This window comes from Solanum stenotomum, chromosome 2 (assembly GCF_019186545.1).
Source record: "Solanum stenotomum isolate F172 chromosome 2, ASM1918654v1, whole genome shotgun sequence".
NCBI classification, from domain to species: domain Eukaryota; kingdom Viridiplantae; phylum Streptophyta; class Magnoliopsida; order Solanales; family Solanaceae; genus Solanum; species Solanum stenotomum.
This window is the reverse complement of record NC_064283.1, coordinates 3,126,629-3,147,107: the sequence shown is the minus strand read 5'-3', so window position 1 is coordinate 3,147,107 and position 20,479 is coordinate 3,126,629. Positions and strand designations below refer to the sequence as shown.

At 35.7% G+C, this 20,479-nt stretch overlaps 2 protein-coding genes and 1 pseudogene across 3 annotated transcripts; 1 reads left to right on the top strand and 2 right to left on the bottom strand.

The window, feature by feature from the left end:
• Window positions 1-351: 351 nt before the first annotated feature.
• LOC125855371 (protein NRT1/ PTR FAMILY 4.5-like) lies at window positions 352-2,995 on the top strand (annotated as a pseudogene).
• A 125-nt stretch (window positions 2,996-3,120) lies between these two features.
• Window positions 3,121-6,350, bottom strand: LOC125855370 (uncharacterized). The gene is made up of 3 exons (XM_049535090.1): window positions 6,015-6,350; window positions 5,385-5,705; window positions 3,121-4,065 (listed from the first exon to the last, which is right to left on the bottom strand). The coding sequence occupies exons 1-3, from the start codon at window positions 6,204-6,206 to the stop codon at window positions 3,316-3,318; spliced, it is 1,263 nt and encodes a 420-aa protein (XP_049391047.1). The 5' UTR covers window positions 6,207-6,350; the 3' UTR covers window positions 3,121-3,315.
• A 660-nt stretch (window positions 6,351-7,010) lies between these two features.
• LOC125854483 (thylakoidal processing peptidase 1, chloroplastic-like) lies at window positions 7,011-10,581 on the bottom strand. Of its 2 annotated transcripts, XM_049534050.1 has the most exons (7): window positions 9,538-10,581; window positions 8,725-8,793; window positions 8,565-8,636; window positions 8,397-8,483; window positions 8,242-8,309; window positions 7,495-7,632; window positions 7,011-7,281 (listed from the first exon to the last, which is right to left on the bottom strand). In XM_049534050.1, the coding sequence occupies exons 1-6, from the start codon at window positions 10,240-10,242 to the stop codon at window positions 7,512-7,514; spliced, it is 1,122 nt and encodes a 373-aa protein (XP_049390007.1). In that variant the 5' UTR covers window positions 10,243-10,581; the 3' UTR covers window positions 7,011-7,281; window positions 7,495-7,511. The 2 variants fall into 2 exon arrangements, with proteins under 2 accessions (XP_049390007.1, XP_049390006.1); XM_049534049.1 differs by having other exon boundaries at window positions 7,011-7,632.
• Between the last annotated feature and the right edge of the window lie 9,898 nt (window positions 10,582-20,479).

Below are 20,479 nucleotides of genomic sequence, written 5' to 3'. Positions count from 1 at the left end.
GTAAGCTGCCTTTGTAATTGTATGTTTTTAGCATATGAAATATAAGAATTGTATTTTCCAAAATTAAGAAATGTTTGGCTAAATAGCTGTAAATAGTTTTATTTGATAATTATTGCAGGGAATTTGCAGAAATGTCAAGACTGGAAAAGAAACTTCAAAGCAAGGGGGAACTAGAGCAGCTCTTTTTGTCTATGGTAAGTATCTAATTGTTTAACTTTCTTGATAGGAGGGAGAATCAATTGAAGTCCTTTCGTCGAAAAAACTAATATATGTGATGATGGTTAGGGGTTAAAATTCCTGGCTCCGTCATTGATCTTTTAACTTTGGAGTTCTGATATTCTTACATCTGATCATGCAGTTGTGGTGGGGATCAATACCATGGCTTTGATTTCAAATGGTGTGAGCCTGGTGACTTACTTCTATGGGTATATGAACTTCAGCTTAACAAAATCTGCCAATACTGTCACAAACTTCATGGGAACAGCATTCTTGCTCTCATTATTTGGAGCCTTTCTCTCAGATACTTACTTCTCTAGATTCAAGACTTGTGTTCTGTTTGGTATTATTAAAGCTTTGATACTTCTTTATTTTTACATCTTGGTTATGCAAGAACAAATTATATGTCCATGCAGGATCAAGAATTGACTTTGATAATTCTTTCAATCTTAGGGATTTGCACTACTAGGAGTTCAAGCACATTTCAGTCAACTGAGACCATTTCCCTGCAAGGATGTACCTTTAAGCCAAAACAATCTATGTGAATCTGCAAATAGAGGTCAATTGACACTCTTGTATGGAGGTGTTTATCTGATAGCACTTGGAAACAGTGGAGGCAAAGCGGCTTTGCCATCATTAGGTGCTGATCAATTTGATGAAAAGGATCCCAAAGGGGCTGCTAAGCTATCAAGTTACTTCAATTGGCTACTGTTCTACAGCACCGTTGGAGCCATACTTGGCGTTACAGTTTTAGTCTGGACAAGTGACAATCAGGGATGGGATTGGTCATTTGGTGTCTGCTCTGTAGCAGTTGGTTTGTCAATCCTGCTCTTGACCATGGGAAAACAGTTTTACAGATGCAATGTTCCTAAAGGAAACCCTCTGATGCGCATTTCACAGGTTCTTGTTGCAGCTTTTAGAAACAGAAATCTCCCACTACCACAGAACAAAGATGATTTACGTCAGATCAGAAGTGGAGAACCTGAAAATGGAACTGAGATTCTTCAAAGGACTGATCAATTCAAGTACTTAATAACACCTTTTTAGTTTCAGTTTCTTGTTGGCATATTGCTTTACTTAACCATATTCCCATAATATGTGCAGATTTTTGGACAGGGCAGCCATACTGAGGAACAACCAAGAAGCATCTACAACGAGTGCCCATGGACCATGGAGCCTTTGTACTATCTCACAAGTTGAAGAAACAAAGATTGTAGTCAGAATGCTACCAATTATACTGAGCACCGTCTTCATGAACACTTGTATGGCTCAATTCCAGACCTTCACTATCCAACAAAGCATGACAATGAACAGGAAAATCCAAAACTTTGAAATCCCAGGGCCTTCCATACCTGTAATTCCTCAATTGTTCCAACTCTTCCTGATCCCAGTCTATGATCGTATCTTTGTGTAGCAAGAAAATTCACAGGGATCCATTCTGGGATTCGACAACTTCAACGAATAGGTGTTGGACAAGTACTTTCAGCAGTTTCTATGGCAGTGGCTGCAGTTGTAGAAAGTCACAGGAAATCAGTTTCCATTAAGCATAACATGGTTGACTCAGCCAGTCCATTACCTATGAGCGTGTTCTGGCTTGGATGCCAATTTGTAATATCTGCAATGGCTCAAATATTTGCATTGGTGGGATTGATGAATTTCTTCTATGCAGAGAGCACATCAGGCTTAAAATCACTGAGCATGGCCATTTCTTGGTCTTCGCTGGCATTTGGGTACTTCACAAGCTCAGTAGTGGTGAGTGTAATTAACAAGGTGAGTGGTGGCTGGTTAGCTAATAACAACTTGAACAGAGACAAGCTCGACTACTTCTATTGGTTGCTAGCAGGAGTCAGTGTGCTGAACTTTGGTTTCTACTTACTATGCGCTACTTGGTACAAGTATAAGAAGCCAGAACTGAAGCAAGAAGATCCTATCACTGATGAGAAGGCCAAGGGAATTACTGATGTTTGACCCAAATTATGTCATATAATAATATTGTGGTTGTGAACATATTACATATAGTCCAAGTAGTCCTGCATCAGTGGTTTTAGTTGATCAAATATTCCAAGGTGCAAACCATATCTATAGGAGAAGAAATCCTGGCATGAAAGCTTGAGACTTGAATTGTTAATTGATGCAAGTACCCTGTTGCAGTAGAATGTAATACATTCCAACCATTCTAATCTATCCATTGCTAAACCACTCCTTGCTATATTTAGTTTTGAATTTCTTGTTACTTAGTTGCCATTTACACTGAAAGAACTTGATCTTACAATGCATTTCTTCTTCTTCTGTTTCCCCTTTTGCAATACCAGAACTAGGACAAAGTAGCTAAGTTAAACTTTAAGCAATTAACTGGTCGTAAAAGAATAAGGACTGTGACAAAGTGGATTGTATCGGCAATTCCACAGACAAAGCAAACGTGTTAGAAATCAAGGGTACTTGGACAGTTAACATCCTGAATTGCATACTTTAAAATCTGGGTTTTCTACTGACAGAATTTAAGTTCTCGCACATAAATAAGCAGCATCACATCTTCATCTGCTAGTAACCCAGGATGAATGGAGCAAGCACCAGATCATGATGCAAGACCCTGTTAACTGGACCACAAGCCAATTGCAGACTCTCAAAGACACGTTGGCTCTATCCTAAGCGGCAATCCCTCCCACTTAACATTTCCCTCAAAAGATAGGTTAGAGAGCACAAATTAAAGGCAAGTAGAGCAAGGATTATCTGATGTGAACTTGGGACATAGGTAAAGAGGAGACCTGCCATTTTAGAGGTTCCTTTAGCTAGTTCATGTAATTAGGGAAATTCACATGAACCTCTTAATCCAAGCATTCATTTAGTGAATTTGGAGAGCAAGTGATAAACTTTCATAAAGCATGGTAAAACTCATCTTCAATCTCAAATAATTGTCACTTCTTCAGATTTATAAAGCAGGGTAACTCATTCCTTTCCAACCACTGTTTTTTAAATAGTTCCTTTCCAACGACTTTCAATATACAAAGGATATGATGTACAAATTAGGTAACCATTTTCAATTTTCACGGTAAGATAAGAATCTAAATTACAGCAGGCCAGGACTAGATATAAATTTCCCTACCATCTAACATCCAATGTTAAGGGTTCTGGTGGGACAAGAAAAGAAGAAATTTTGGTAAAGGACATATTTGACATCAAATTACTCCAAGACGATGAATCTACTTCAATAAAAGGTCTGACCTTCTTAATCAAACGTGGCTTCAAGATCTCTGCCTCAAACCTTGCTGTTACTTCAAACCATGAATGTTCAACAGCTGGCCTTGTTCTCCACTCCCCCAAAGTAGTCCAATATGTGTCGTTGTTTTGAATACCTCTTTCCAGCTCTAACTGGAAGCGGAAAAGGGTCAAGTCTTTAACTTTCACTTTTATGAGATTGAAACGTGCAATTTCACTGGTTTTTCCACCTAGAAACCTCCTTAGAATTTTTTCCAGTAATGTTATCTTCTGGCTCAGAAAATCATTGTACAAGCTCCACTTTCTGTAGATATGCCTTGTATAACATTTTTCAGAAAGCAACTTGATAGATCTTTTGGATACAAACGCAGTTTCAATTCTTAAGTCGGGGTTTCTCGTTATATAGGCAAGTACTGAAGCAGGTCCCCTTACATGTACGGGAAGTAATGGTATGCAGGACGATTGCGACAGATATCTAAATTGACCACTTCCTGACTTGGTCAAAATGCTTCCATTTACTAATTTAAGCAAATCAGAGATGTTGAACATTGATATTTCATCAGCACCGTTAACTTCTACAGTGATGCCCTCACCAACAAGGATCTTTTTCAACCCAGTATAGGAAGAGTTCAGCTGTTAAAAAGGTAAATAACATAATGTTGTTAGCCCACCATGAAAACACATAATGATTAGTAACATCTTACTTTCAGTGCTCGAATAGAACACATAAGGCATCAACTCATGACGAATCACATTAAAGCAACTAGCTGCAATCTAGCAAGAAGAGATCAAAGCACGAATCTATATCCATTTTAAGAGAATATGTCAAACATCAACATCCAAACAGGCTAGATATGTCAACATGTCCAGGCACAAAGAAAAGATTTTCTCTGTGATACAACATGATAATATTCATATACACGAAGAAACATAATAGATAGAAGATCATCCACAGAGAACATACGCTAGTTTGGCATTCTCTCCCTACTACAGTCAATACATTGAACAAATATATGATGCAACCACAAATTTGATGTTCTCTCCCTGTGAAAGAGTCGAAGTTCGAGAAAAGCTGCATCTAAAGAAGTTCCGTGCATATGCAGCAGCTCTGTTTTGGACTAAACTACATCAGCCTATAACAACTTCTGCCGATATAATTGCAGATTCCTTTCTAGAATCTGATATGTCAATTAAAACATCAAGTTGAGTTTGCACTCCATAAATATGCTGAACCTAAGTACTTCCGGAGTTTTGGCCAGTAGTACATTGATATGCAAAGAGTTTTAAAAACTACATGGTGGATTTGATTTAGCAAATGCAGAAAATAAGCCTGGTGGACAAGTGTCATGGGAGAAAATTTGCTTCATTTAACTGTCTACTTCACCAGGCACTCCAATATAAGGATCACCAACCAAATATTACATCTTTAAGATAGTATAGTTACAACACAACCATAGTTTTGCAACCAATCTGAGTGGATCTACAATTTCAAGTCAGCGACAGTTAAGTACCACTACTCATTTGTAACAGTGGGTGCAAGTTCATATTTTTATACTATACACATAGAACTACAGCAGTACAGCTGAACTGGGTGCTAGCCACTACTCCTTTGTGATGACGGGTGAAGCCTTGGTGTGTGTATACATTTAAAAAAATTCAACCATATAGATAGAGCTTCTACCCACTACTCTTTCTGACTACGGATGCTGCCTTATTATGTGTATGTATTTTTAAAAATTCAATTATATGCATAAAACTCGAGCTGAAGTGGGTGCACCAGTAAATCCTTTCAGGTGTATGCAGCCAATTACATCCAAATACAAGACACAAATGCAGCTCAGGAAACAACATTAGATAGGAAGCAGAGACCATCTACAGGAAAACCATCTGATGTAACTTGCAAAATGTACTGCTACAAACAAAGGCAATATTAAAGGATTCGGGGAACATACGGGAAAGGTCAAGGAGAGGTAATCATCTCCAGTAGCGTATAATTCGAATGGCCCTTGGATTTTTAGGACATCAAGAATGACCTTGGAACCAATCTCTTTAACCAAAGACTCGAAGTCGGATTCATTTTTGTTAGGAAAGTGAAAGCTTTTCCACTGAGATACTTCGTCTGCCATCATGAATACGAATTCCGTCTTCCCAATTCTGACCCGAAACTCGTACTTCCTGAAAGTCCCAAACTTTGACTTCTTTACATCCAATTTGGAAACTCTCAAGTCCTGTAAATCCCATTTCTCTCTCTCAGCAATTCCCTTTAACACGTCCTGAATAACATATACAAATAGAACCATAAATTAGAGAAACAGAACAAATAATAGTGTAATTAGTCAAAACCCATTAGAGAAACAGAGCAAATAACAGTAATTAAGCAAAACACATTAGAGAAACGGAACAAATAACAGTAATTAACAGTAATTAAGCAAAACACATTAGAGAAACGGAACAAATAACAGTAATTAGTCAAAACCCATTACAGAAAAAGAGCAAATAACAGTAAATACACAAAACCCATTAGAGAATCTGAACAAATAACAGTAATTAGGCAAGAACCCAGTTGGATAATTGAACAAAACCTCGAGAAATGAAGGAGGATTAGGTGAAGATTGGGGATATTCCTCGTAGTTGATTCTTGGATAAAGGAAGTGAGAGATGTTGAAAGGTATGGTGGATGAAGTGGCAATTGAAACTGGAAATGGGGATAGAGTAAAAAGGACCAAAAAGAGTAGGAGAAAACTAGTAGTAGTAGAAGAAGGGAAATGGATCATTGTCGGTCTTTGAGTTTGCTCTGCAATGGCGATGGGATTAACAAGCTTTGCTTTTTCTGCAGAGAACAATTAGATCTGCACAGGGAGAAGGAAAATGACTATTTGGGACACTGCAGTACATGATTGTACATCATGAATTATGCGTAGTGCCAAGTCAATAAGTTTACGTATAATACTTATTACGTAAACAAATTTCAAATGGATATCCGAATTCCTTTTTTTTTTTTTAGTTCTATACTTTTTTTTACGAAATCTTTTCATTTTTACACGTAAAGACTTTGAAATTGTTATTTTCATAAAAAAAAAAAAGCAATTAAATATATGTTTGTATCCTATTTTTCATTAGATTTCATATTCCGTCAAATATTGTCATTTTAAATTTGGGAAAAAACATCAAATGCATCTTAAATTTGTTCCGAAGAATTAATTACACACTTAAATTGAGCGAAGAGGTATAAGATCGGCACAATAGATTGACAGTGTCATCAACTTATCGTGCATTTGATGTATACACAACCATTTTAGCAATTCATATATTTGCCACACTCATCTTGTTGGACTGTTTGCATGACATTTAAGTTTGTCGCATTACTGGCTTACAATCATTTTATAGAACTTTCGTTTCACTATATTATAGCTCATTCATAGATATTGGAATAGCCAAAAAGATACAAGGGTAGCGGCGCTAAGAAGCCAAGAAAACTCATCTCAAAAGGATGGCAAATCTCGAGGCTAATTGCCTTCCGCAATTCAAAACAATATATGCCACATTTTAAGGTTGTTCACTTGTAAGTTCATAACTTAAACACTGAAGAAAATTGTTACATAGAGACCATACTTCATAATTCACTACACTCAGCACGAATACAAGCAAATATTAAACATGTTCGGCCTCAGAATATTGTGTCACGATTTACAGCTGAAACTTTGTTGGGTCCATATAGACACCATCGTGTCTCCCCTAGTCTGGTTCTCCACTCCACGGTTTAGGAGAAAGGGAAAATGTTCCAGTTCTTCAGATCATGACAACTGAGTCGCTAATTCCAATGATCAGCTTTATCTCTGAGACTTTCCACTACATAAAATTGCAGAAACACCCAATATAGGGCCCTTGAGAAAAACAATCACACAGGCGGATTAAGATAATCCATCCTCAAAGTTGGTTGTTCAAATTGTGGGTCGAACAACAGCAGGTGGGATGGGAAAGATTATACAGCTGATCCAATGAGCCAGAAGGCAGAGAATGATCAGTAAAAGAATAAAGAGATGAAAGAAGTCAGTAGAACACCTCCATCTTAGACAGGGTCAAGAAACTGCAACTACTCTCTTCTCCCTTACTGATCCATGCAGGGTGTCCGACACCCTGGATGGGGGCCAATATCTGAATACTGACCTACCGACAATGTTTGCAACGGGAAGTGGACCCCTGAGAAATTAGACAGCACAGATGAGATCAAAATTCTGCATAGAGATAATGAAACAAGAACACCAAATGATTTAAGGGTTCTTTTTTGCTATTACAACTATGAAGGGTTCCCATGGAGAACATGAGACACCACTGCTTCTTGGTTCTTATTGTTTCAGCTTGCTAACCCACCATGGACAAGTGATCCCAATGGGATTATCACACTCACAAACAAGGGAATTTTTTAAATGTATTTAAAGGAAGGCTTGGTTTTAGGGGAGGGCAGAGACAGAAGACAAGGTTGAACATTACTACAGCAACTCTTCCTCAGCAGTGAATTGTTGCTTCTACAACAACAACAACAACATACCCAGTGAAATCCCACTAGGTGGGGTCTGGGGAGGGTAGAGTGTACGCAGACCTTGCCACTATCTCGTGGAGGTAGAGAGGCTGTTTCCGAAAGACCCTTAGCTCAAGTACATCAAATCCAAGTTAAAGGCGAGGAAAACAGTGTATAAAACATACCATCCAATAAGAAAGATAGTAAATAATCAACAGAGGAGACGGTAGCCCCAATAGAACAATGAGAGAAGTGAAACGCCGTAAACAACTAGATCGTTCAATGCTCACCAGTTGTGAGAATCAAAGCTATTATTGCGATTGTCCCCCATCACGAACACATAGCCTTCAGGAACAAGCTATAAAATGACAAAGCAGTGTATTAGATCTTTGAAGAAATTACATCATATAGACATCATTGCATGTAGACAAAATATATGCATTACCACTGGTTCCATTTCATAGGCAAGGGGCTCTAAAATGAAATCTTCATCTTGAGCAACACCATTCAAAAACAGTTTACCCTCACGCACCTGCATAAAGTGTAATCCTTAAATAAGATAGCACACTTGACAAAGCTACTAGCAAAACATGGTAAGAGAAGAAGAACTTACTTCAACATAATCCCCAGCTAATGCAACAACTCTTTTAATGAAGACGTCTCCAGCACTACAACCAAAAATATGCTGCAAGATACAGAAAACTGCCTGTTGATAAATGTGTGTGCAGAGTAAAAATCTCACACTACAAGCAATCCTGACAACTCTGGCGTACCTGAAGGATTGGTGGTGCTTTAAATATCACTATGTCTGAAATGTCAGGTTGCCGAAAAAAATATGAAACCTGAAATGCAACAGGAAGCATAATAATCAGTGAGAAATGTAAACAATCAGGACATAAAATCTTAATTTGCATAGAATCCCAACATGTCAAAGTTTTCACTAACAATTGCAGTACACGCATCTGTTGCATGAAAGGAATCAAGATATAAAGATAGAACTAATCATAAGCATAATGAGCTTTCTTTCCCCAATCAGGACAATTGGTTGCTTAGCACTACTTGTACAACCCTCTCAACAAGGTTGGATGCAAGACAGACTTCTTAATTAAAGAAATCAGCTCAATAAAAGATTGAATTTGCCAGAACACAATGGGCATTCATTCAACATTTCTGAAGTCCAAACAAAATCATTGATAACAAAAATGGAGAAGGAAGACATCAACCGTCTAACACAATTATTATGGTGCAAGGAAACTAAACGATGCTTTTGCAAAAACATTGATAAACCAAATAAACTAGTAAGCAATTAGGATCGGGTTGGACAATATATTCAATCAATCAATTGACTATGCTTCATATTTCAGTTAAAAAGTGCCATCAGATCAAATAATTCTAGTAAGACTCTGAAAACTGAATAGGAAAATACTAGATTATCAAGACACCAAATATCATGGTAACCATCAATCACATATTCAGGCCAGTTATTTGCCAATGAAAAACAGTAATATACTCAAGCTACTTGCCAGTATCTCTACGTCTTCAAGCTATATCAACAAACTTCAGCAAAAAGAAAGAATTATATATACCTTTTCAGCCATTATACGGTCACCCTTATCCAGAGTAGGGGACATGGAAGCAGATGGAATTGATCTTGGCTCAGCCAAAGATGACTTAAACATTATGCTAACACTCAAAGCTGTAAAAGCAGCTTTTGCATCATCAGAGCAGATGTTCAACAACTTTGACACCCAACGGCTCTTGGAAACCTTCATTTCATTGGACAAAGGCTCCGACCGAACAAAACTTTCACTACACCTAGTTTCAGTCCCACCTTTATCCACCTCGGAATTCGCCGAGGACCCAATACTGGGCTCATTACAAGGAAGCCATTTCGAGCCCTGAAAAAATGGAAGAAAGGAAGACGCCTTCAAAGGCGAAATCCCCAAAGCATTCATGGTACAAGACCCAGAAGAAGACCTCATCAGCGAAATCAATCCAACAACCAAAGGTGAATTCGAACTTCCGCCAAGAAGCTCAGAAGCAAACGACGAACACACTGAACTGGACGTAAACGACCGGGAAGAGTAAGTATTACTCACCGGCCGTGGTTTCGGTTTGGTCCGGCGGAAATCGGAGCAATTTGATTCGGGTTTTTGAGCTGGTGTATGGAAAATTCGAGATCGGACAGTACATTCGTGAAAAAACCTGCAACCCACGACTTTCGAAGAAGCCGATGAAGCTAGGTTTTGGGCTAGGTAGCCGGAATAGGTAACGGTGAACCGGATCGCCATAATAACAAATTGTAATAAACCGAGCAAGATGTAGAGAATTGTGGGTTCGGAAACTAACGGGGAGAGTTGTAAAAACCTTACAAGAAGCGAAGAAATGCCATCGGGATTGATGAAATCAGAGAATTGGAGAAGAAATCGGTGAATTGAAAAGTTAGGTCAACGGTATGAGTATAAGAATTGAACGGTGAACTGAAAGAATCGGATCAAAATTAGGGTTTTTCAAAAGGGTATTACGTGAACGGAAAAGGGAAATGATGATTTTGCTCTCGACGACGGCCGGCGAAAACTCGCCGGAGAAAAAGGGGAGGATATTCAGATGCCAGGAAAGTGAGAAGTCCACAATTTTGTGAAGGGTTTCGGGTATAATAGTTGGCGGCTATTTGTTGTGTGGAAAACTGCCCTTGTTTTTTACAATAACTACGGAAATACCACTCCCTCATCTGCTGGGTCTTGTCCACTTCTGTTTAGTTTTATCCGGCGTTCAGGTAACTAATTTTTGTGAAATTTTGATATATTTGAGTTAATTTTAATAAAATATAGTTGGATTATTTTGCTCTTATCATAATTTTTAGCTTGTTTTAGTCATCGTTCATTTAAAATAGCATAATACATAAATTTCATAAATACTTTTTATTTTTTTAAAATTATAATATTGACTTTATTCTCGTTACTCATTCACTAGTGATTTTATAAGTTGACTTTTTATATTTTTTTGTTTTATTAAATAATAATTTCTATTTTTCTTGATTGTTTATGAAAAAAATATGTTGTTTATAAGTTCAAATTTAGTTATTTTATCAGAACAAATTGTTCTTGTATAAAAATTACTGACGTACAAAATTATCAAGTTAAAATTTACTTTCGTAATAACATTATATATATATATATATATATATATATATATATATATATATATATATATATATTATTCTCTCGATTCCCTCTTCTTTCAAGTAAAAATAAGTTGAGAAATCAATGAAATTTTTTATATAGATAATAATTTGGAGTTTTATTTTTCTTTAAAATTCTTTTATTAATTCAAATTTAAATCTAAAACTTAAGTTACAAAGTAGTGATAGAATAAAAGAAATTGATTTCTTTTTCTCATTCCATATTCATACTCATTTTGAATCCAATTAAACCTAAATTTTCACTTTTAAATAAATCCGCATGTCAAAAGTGATTGTTTTATTCAATTAGTGAAAACCAGAAAGGCGATTAAATACAGATAAATCAATAATGGCAGTTTGGCAAATATGTTTCTAAAAGGGGGCAAGTTCTTGATGAAATAGCAATCTTTTTTTACTTTTATTTAGTTAGTAACCACTAGGTAGTTGTGTGTGGGTTTCTTGTGAGCTTCTCCTCTTATATTTTATGCCATAACTTTGGAATATACACATTTAGGAAGAAAAATGTAGCCATTTGCTGTTTTTTTTTTTTTTAATGTTATGGCTGATATTGAAAGTCGATTAATTTAAATTTATGTTGTGTAATATTTTGTTTTTTCTGATATTATTAATTTTGGTGCTTATTAGTGATGTTATTTATTAAGATAGTACAATTTGATGTATTTTCATGATTCTTTTTTAAAAAAATATTTTTCTTGATTTGAGGGCTGTTAGTAATATATTTTTCGAATGTAGAATGATTTGGACCTTCATTTGAGATGTGTTTGATCTCCAAAAATATCATAAAATACTTTGCTATTTTGAGTCGATTTTGAAGAACTTTTCTTGATCACTTTGTCTTTAAAAAAATAATATTTAATATTTTAATTTATTTATAAATATTTAAAAAGTAGATATTCAAGATAAATTTGTGGTCTTTACTTGCAATTAAAGATGTTTTTTTATAGAAAAATAAAGATGTTTCAATTTATAAGATATTACATTTATTTGTGAAATGAGAATAAAATTCTAATTTGAATTTGAAACTTTATTTCATTTTGAAGTTGCAGTTTGAAGGTAATATGCATCTCCAATAAATTTTGTCAAAAGTTCAATTTTTAACTCAAGAGAAAACTAAAATTATCCAAACATAACGCTTCAATGAATATTTTTAGCGTACAAAGCATTTTCTAACATTGATGCCTCTTATCTAAAGGAACTTAATCCAAAATCTCGATTAGAAATATAAAAGTACTCAGCACTCTATTATGATCAAAATCTTGATTAAAAATAAATAAAAAAACATTATCACTTCATCATGATCAAAATCTCAATTAAAAAAAAAAAAAAAAAACTTTGTCACTCTATCACGATTAAAATCTCAATTAAAAATAAAAAAAATATTTATCGCTCCACCATAACGCTCATTCGTACCTCCACTCAATTCGTACTCCTCTATTGGTAATTAATTGTCTGACTTTATCTCAATTTTTGAATACTTTTTTAGGCTATTATATTATAATAATATAGTTTTTGTTTTTGACAAATGAGTATGAAAGATGTTGCCAGTCATGTATCAAGGTTTGAGTTGGCAGACACCAAATTATTTATTTCCTTTGGGAAAATGCATAAGTACCCCCCAGCCTATGCCCGAAATTCCAGAGACACACCTAACCTTTACTAAGGTCCTATTACCCCCCCGAACTTAATTTATCTATAATATTCTAATCCTTTTCTGCCTACGTGGCACTATCTTGAAAAAAATGTCAACATGCACTGGGCCCACAAAGATAGGGCCACGTAGGCCAAAAAGGGGTAGAATATTACATATAAAATAAGTTCGGGGGGGGTAATAGGACCTTAGTAAAGGTTAGGTGTGTCACTGGGATTTCGGGTATAGGCTGGGAGGGTACTTATGCATTTTCCCATTTCCTTTTAGTAAGTAGTTGGCAAACTTATTTCTTGGTTAAAAATTAAAATATGTTTGACCTATTCAAAATACTTAACAAAAAATTGAATATCTCTAATTATTTACCAACTATAAATGGTCAACTCATTTTCATTGACTTCACTGCACGTGGTACCAGCTTCTTCATTGTAGAGAATTTAAGAAAAATATTATTATAAATTTACGTAAATAAAAAATATAGGAACCTAAACAAAAATAATGCTAGTAAGTAGAAAAAAATAAATATATAAATAAATAAAAGAAATATACAAGAAAAACAATTTCAGTTGATCAATACAAACCTAAGAGACAACCACTTATTAATCTATCGCAATTTGATTGATCTATTTTCTAATTTAGTCGATTTCTTAAAAAAAAAATTCTTTTCAAATGAATAAAATATATATTTTTTTTATATTTTATATTTTTCAAATTTAATGTAGAATTAAGAAAGATTCTAAACTGTCGGTTCATCAATCCATATAGTTGGTGAGTTGGATTTGAATTGTTATATTTTTAGACAAATTGATTATCGAAAGGTAGTTTATATAAATCAAAATATATTAAGCAATTTTCTTTCAACATTTCATTTTATGTGAATATTTATTCGGTTGAATATAAGATGTAAAATATAGCTATAAAATATATTAAATTATTCAAAATTAGAGAAAATTAGTGCTATCATATAAAGTGGATAAGATAAATAGTAGAGTAATATTTTGTTGTGAGATGTACGAGTGCTTAATAATGAAGGAAGTAGTGATGGAAGCACACACATCAGCCAGTAATTTAATAATGGAATAAAACCAAAAAATTCTCATAGTCAAACCTTACTTTTGAATTTTCATTATCTTATTATTTGGCTATAATCAATCTTATTCCTTCGTTTCAAATTATTTATAGTTCTATTTACGTCTTTCTAAAAAGATTTTTTTTTTAGTTATTTTATCTTTATTCATGCCTTGAAATAGAATATCTAAAATGAGAAGTTTAACTTTTAAAACAATAAATATTTTTAAGATAGTTATTTTTAAAAATCATGACATATTATTTCAACGGAGTGTATAAGTCCGCTTGGTGGGCAAATACAATGTATCTGTCGATTAATTGAAGAGGGCCCTTTCATTTTGTTTGCTTTGCTTGTTTTCTGGTGACATGCTGGGGGGATCAATGCAGCCTCCAAGCTAACTTTGTCTTATTTATTTTATATTTTGTGCTATCGTATTTATAAGTTTATCGTAACTTCACTTTTTATGAGTTGATTTGATTTATTTAATCGGAAAAAAATTGACAAATATTTAGTGTTTATTGACTTCATAAATAATTATGTATATAATTGGATAAAGTTAAATATAATAATACATAATTAGTGTATTTGATTGGGGGAAAAACACTTTTATATATTAAAAAAAAGGGAAAAGGATCTGAAAAATACTCTAACTTTAGCCGAAATTGATGTTACGATACCAAACTTTATGAAGGACCTTTTACCTCCCTGCACTATTTAATAGTGTCTTTTAAAGGTATATATGTGTCCACGTGGACACATTACTATTTATAATGATGCAATATTTTTGATATCCACGTGAGCACATATATACCTTTAAAATATACTATTAATAGTGCAGAGGGGTAAAAGGTCATTTTCAAAGTTCGATATCGTAACAACAATTTCGATCAAATTCTAAATATATTTCAGACATTTTTCCCTAAAATAAAAGAGCATAGAATACTGTTTAAGTTTGGTGGAAGAAAGCCTATATAAATTAATGGCCTAACCCATCGGTGGCCCCTTGAATTTGACACAAAGTTTCAGTTAGACACCTCAACTGGACGATGTTTATTTTAGACACCTCATGTACGGTATCGCTATATCATTTTGACACTTTTTTTCCAATCAACAAAAATATATAAAGTGTGTGTGTTACACTCGCGATGACGTGTAAAGTGACAAATTAAACAATGACATTTGCCATTTGTGTCAAAAACAATTCTTAAACAATAAATTTTGAGTAAAAAAAAAAAAGTAACCAATGAATCAATGACATATGGATTTTTGCCCAAATAGTTTTTTTTTTAAATTTAGCCAATAAAATTCCTTCACCACCCCCACAGTCTTCTTCTCCAAACACCCCAATCCATTTGCAGAAATACCCCCCACCCATTTTTCAGAAATATCTGCACACACCCCGTTCTCCCGCCCCCAAGGCGATTTTCTTCTCCAAATACTTGCAAAAACATATGAGAAACATGCCAACCTACACACGGCTCCTTTATTAGTGTTTTTTTTAAATATCTTTTTGTTTCTTTTTTCCCCTAATTAGCAGATTCACAAAAATAAAAATAAAAACTACTTCTATGTAAATATTCAATCCTTTTGGGAAAGATTCTCATAAATTAATTTACTAAGTAAATCTTAAAATGGTTACATTTCTAAATTTCTAAAACAATTTCTATCATTTTTCAATTGTTTATGGTAACTGTTTTGATTCACCATAGTTGGATGTTTAAGTTTCAGAAATGGTGGCTGAAAATGGGAAAGAAGAAGAGAAAATTTTTTAAAAGTCAACTAAAAAGGTGAGTGTATTACACTCACTAAGCCATGTAAGCAAAAAGTGTTAAAATGATACAGCAAGACCCTACATGAGGTGTCAAAAATGAACATCACCCACTTAAGGTGCCTAAGTGAAACTTCGTGCCAAATTTAGGGGGCCACCGATGGGTTAGGCCTAAATTAATCTTTACAAGGATAATGACGAAAAGCAACAAAATGGAAACAATATTCAAGATATAATGCTTGACATATTTTTCAATTGACTATGTCAATATTTTTTTTTTGCTTAAGTCATCTGACACCTTAAAGTTGTTTGCATAATTCATTTGGATACCTTATCTTAAGCTTGTTCCAATTGAACACCTTTATTAGTTAAAAAATATATCTATCAAACATTTTCTGACAATCAACTAAAAATAGAGAAGGTGTGTTATACACTCGCGAATGATGTGACATAGTGATCAATAAAAAAAAGACATGTGGCATGGACCATAATAACAATTCAAGAAAAAAATAAGAATAAAATTATGTTTTTAGCCCAAAAAAAAAAAGGAAAAGAAAAAAATCTCATGTGGAGACTTCCCATTCAAGACTGCTGAGGGAATTTTGTTGATTAGATAAACTGTTGTCTTTACACAATGACCCCAGTATTTAAGGGGAACATTAGACTGTAGTCTTAGAGCTCTGGCAGTGTTCAATATATGTCCATGTTTTCTCTCGACTACGCCATTCTGCTGGGGTGTGTACGTACATGAAGTTTGATGGACAATTCCAAGAGAATCAAACAATTCTCTACAATTAGAATTCATAAACTCAGTGCCATTGTCAAACCTTAACACTTTCACTTTAACTCCAAATTGTGTATTCACCATTATCAAAAAATTCTTCAATACAGAAAAAACCTCAACCTTTGATGAAATCAAGCAAGCCCAAGTGAACCTGCTGTAATCATCCACTATTGTAACAAAATAATGTTTTCTATCATAGGTAGGAGTTCTATAGGGACCCCATACATCTACATGAATCAACTGAAAAATGACACTAGACTTATGCAAGCTATCAGGAAATTTAAACCTACTCTTGTCACGATCCGAGAGTACCCCCAAGTCGTAACATGCGTATTCGACCTCTCGGAGGTCTCATACAAGCCCTTAGCATTCATCACATTAGANCATGAATCAACTGAAAAATGACACTAGACTTATGCAAGCTATCAGGAAATTTAAGCCTACTCTGCTTGGCTTGTGGACATATATGACAACTAGTATGATCTACAGGTTGCACATCAATATCAGTAATGTGTTTCATAGCATGAAAGGAAGGATGTCCAAGTCGCAAATGCCATAAAGTGGATAGATCATCATCCTTGAATGCAGCACTGGCTACTGCCTTGAATGTGTCTTTTAGCAAGTATAATCCCTGATACTCCTTACCAGTCCCAATCACCTTCCCATTGGAGAGTGCCTGCAACACACAAAAATTAGGAAAAAAATTGACACTGCATTGGAGTTCTTTGGTTAACTTGGCAACTGACAGCAAGTTGAACTTGAAGTCTAGTACATGCAGTACATCCTGCACTCTATGACTTCCCAACACAATAGAATTTCCTGTTCCTGTAATATGAGCCTTATTTCCTGTAGGTAACTGAACAGTACTAGATTTCTGATTATCGACATAACTTTCATCAGCTAAGAGGTCCTTAGAGGATGCAACATGGTAAGTAGCACCTGAATCAATGATCCAAGTATGTGCAGAAAATGTAGGTGTTATTGACACATTACCTGCCAAATTTGCTTTGCATTCGCCCACATCTTTGACCTCAGATGTAGTTGAATTGAGTCTGAGATTCTGCACATGATTGTATTCCTCCTCAGTGAGCTGAATGCCATGTCCCTGTCCTTCATTAGCTGCATAGTTAGCATAGGGCCTGAAACTAGGACCTGCATTTTGAGTGAGATTATTTGATCTATAACCATTGTTGTTGCCTCCTGGAGAAACATTTAATCCTTGCTTCCTTTTGCTTTTGAAATCTGCAGGATAACCTATAATTCTATAGCAATCCTTGGATAAGTGATTTCTGTAACCACAATGTTCGCAAGCAACATCCAACAGCTTCTTTCCTCGAAATCCTTGTCTTCTATTAACCAGCATAGTAAGAGGTTCCTTGTTGATGTCCACCACTCCTAGTAACCTCTGGCTCTCCTCTTGTATTACTGTAGCATAAGCTTGATTGACAGTGGGAACAACAGGTTTAAGCAGAATGTCACTCCTTACATGACTGTACGACTCATTCAGACCCATGAGAAACATTAACAACCTTTGCTGACTTAGGTGTTCAATGTAAGGCTTAGCCACATCACAATTACACAAAGGAGCTGGTACCAACACATCCAATTCATCCCAAAGATCTCTTAATTTCGAATAGTAAGTGGTGACAGAATCAGTACCTTGTTTCATAGAAGATACATCTGCCCACAGTTGATACACTCTCGTGAGATTAGATTTATCAAATCTCTCCTTGAAATCATCCCATACACGTTTCGCATTTGAAGCATACACAATTGTGGTAATCAGCTCTGGAGCTACGGTGCTGCTAATCCATGAAAGCACCACAGCGTTACACCTTTCCCATTGAGTAGCTAAGTCACCTGTGAAAGCACTTTTTAAGCAAGTTCCATCCACAAAACCTAGCTTGTTTTTCACCAACAATGCCAGCCTTAGCAATCTACTCCATAGTCCATAGTTTTCTGGACCTGTAAGTTTTGTCGCAATTAGAGCTGCACCTGGCGTATCTGAAGCTTGAAGATAGAGAGGATGGTTGTGCTCTAACGTTGCTACTGTTAATTCTCCCATAGCTGAAGATTCAATCTCGATTTACTTGCAGTTGATGGAATCAATCCCAGTCCCGCTGCTTTGATACCATAACAGTTTTGTAACTATGTAGTAAACTCCATGGAAGTTATACTTCCATGGATGATTGTGCAGAGAGAGTTTAGATTCAGGAGAGTAAAATCTATTTTCAATAGAATGCAATAAAGGAGAAATATCTCCTTTATATAGAAGTACACACCAGTGTGTTGAATGCATTTTCTAACTAATTCTGTTTTAACTAACATATATGTAACTAACTTCTAACAACCTCCTCCAGCTAACTTTTCTGTTAACACTTAGCTCTTAGCTATTCCTCAATATTCCCCCTCAAGCTGCAGTCTGAGTATAGATTGAAGACTCCAAGCTTGGATAATAACATATGATGAGGAGCTGCACCTAGACCCTTTGTAAGTAGATCAGCTGGTTGTTGTTTGGTATTGACATAGGTGGGCAGTATCAATCCACTCTTGATTCTTTCTCTCACAAAGTGACAGTCAATTTCTATGTGCTTGGTCCTTTCGTGAAATATGGGGTTGGCAGCAATTTGCATTGCTGCTTTGCTATCACAATACAACTTCACAGGTGTAATGACGACAACATTCAATTCCTTCAGTAATCCTACCAGCCAAACAACTTCTGCCACAGCACTTGCCATACTCCTATATTCAGCTTCTGCAGAGCTTCTGCTCACTGTGTGTTGTTTCTTGGATTTCCAGGATATAAGAGAGTCCCCCAGCTTCACCATGTAACCAGTTACAGACCTCCTAGTGTTAGGACAAGCAGCCCAGTCTGCATCACAGAATGCCTCCAGTTGTAAACTCCTTTTGCTGCTTAATAATATGCCTTGACCAGGACTTCTTTTGATGTACCTTACCAATCTCAAAGCTGCTTCCCAGTGTGACACCTTAGGTTGCTGCATAAACTGTGATAATACCTGAACTGCAAAGCTGATATCAGGCCTAGTAATTGTAAGGTACAACAATCTACCAACTAACCTCTGATAGCTTGTGACATCCTTAAGTACACAATCATCAGTGACTCCAAGTAATTCATCATGCTCTACTGTGGTGAGTTTAATGTTAACTTCTAGAGGTGTATTTGCTGGTTTTGCACCACTAAGCCCAGTATCTGAGATTAGTTCAAGTGCATATTTCCTCTGGTTAAGCAGTATACTTGTTTTGAATCTCAAGATTTCAATGCCTAGGAAATATTTGAGATCACCAAGGTCTTTCATCTTGAATTTGTTATGCAGTGAGTCTTTCAATTCTTGTATCAACTGAAGACTATTTCCTGTCAAAAGCAGATCATCTACATAGATGAGAATCACAGCTATTTCATGACCATTTTTTTTTGTGAAAAGAGAATGATCATGTGAACTTTGTGTATAACCAGTATCCAACAATACTTCAGTAAGCTTTATATTCCACTGCCTGGAGGCTTGCTTTAAGCCATATAAGGACTTCAGCAGCTTACACACCTTTTGTTCCCCCTGCCTTTGAAATCCCTGTGGCATTTCCATGTACACTTCTTCACTGAGATCACCTTGTAAGAAGGCATTATGGACATCCATCTGATAAAGAGGCCAGTTGTTTGAGGCTGCTACGCTAATAACAGTCCTTACTGTGACCATTTTAGCAACAGGTGCAAAAGTGTCATGATAATCTAACCCTGCCTGTTGACTATAACCCTTGGCAACCAACCTAGCTTTATATCTTTCCACTTCTCCTGTGGCCTTGGGTTTGACTTTGTACACCCATTTAGACCCAATAGCCCTTTTACCCGGAGGCAAAGGCACAATGGACCATGTCTTGTTGAGTTCTAAGGCAGCAATCTCCTCTTGCATTGCATGCACCCAATTTGGACTTGTGGAGGCTTCCTTGAATGTGTGAGGCTCAGAAACATTTGAAAGAGAAGTTAGGAATGCCATGTAGGAACCATTCAGGTTTGAATAAGCAACATAATCACTAATAGGATACA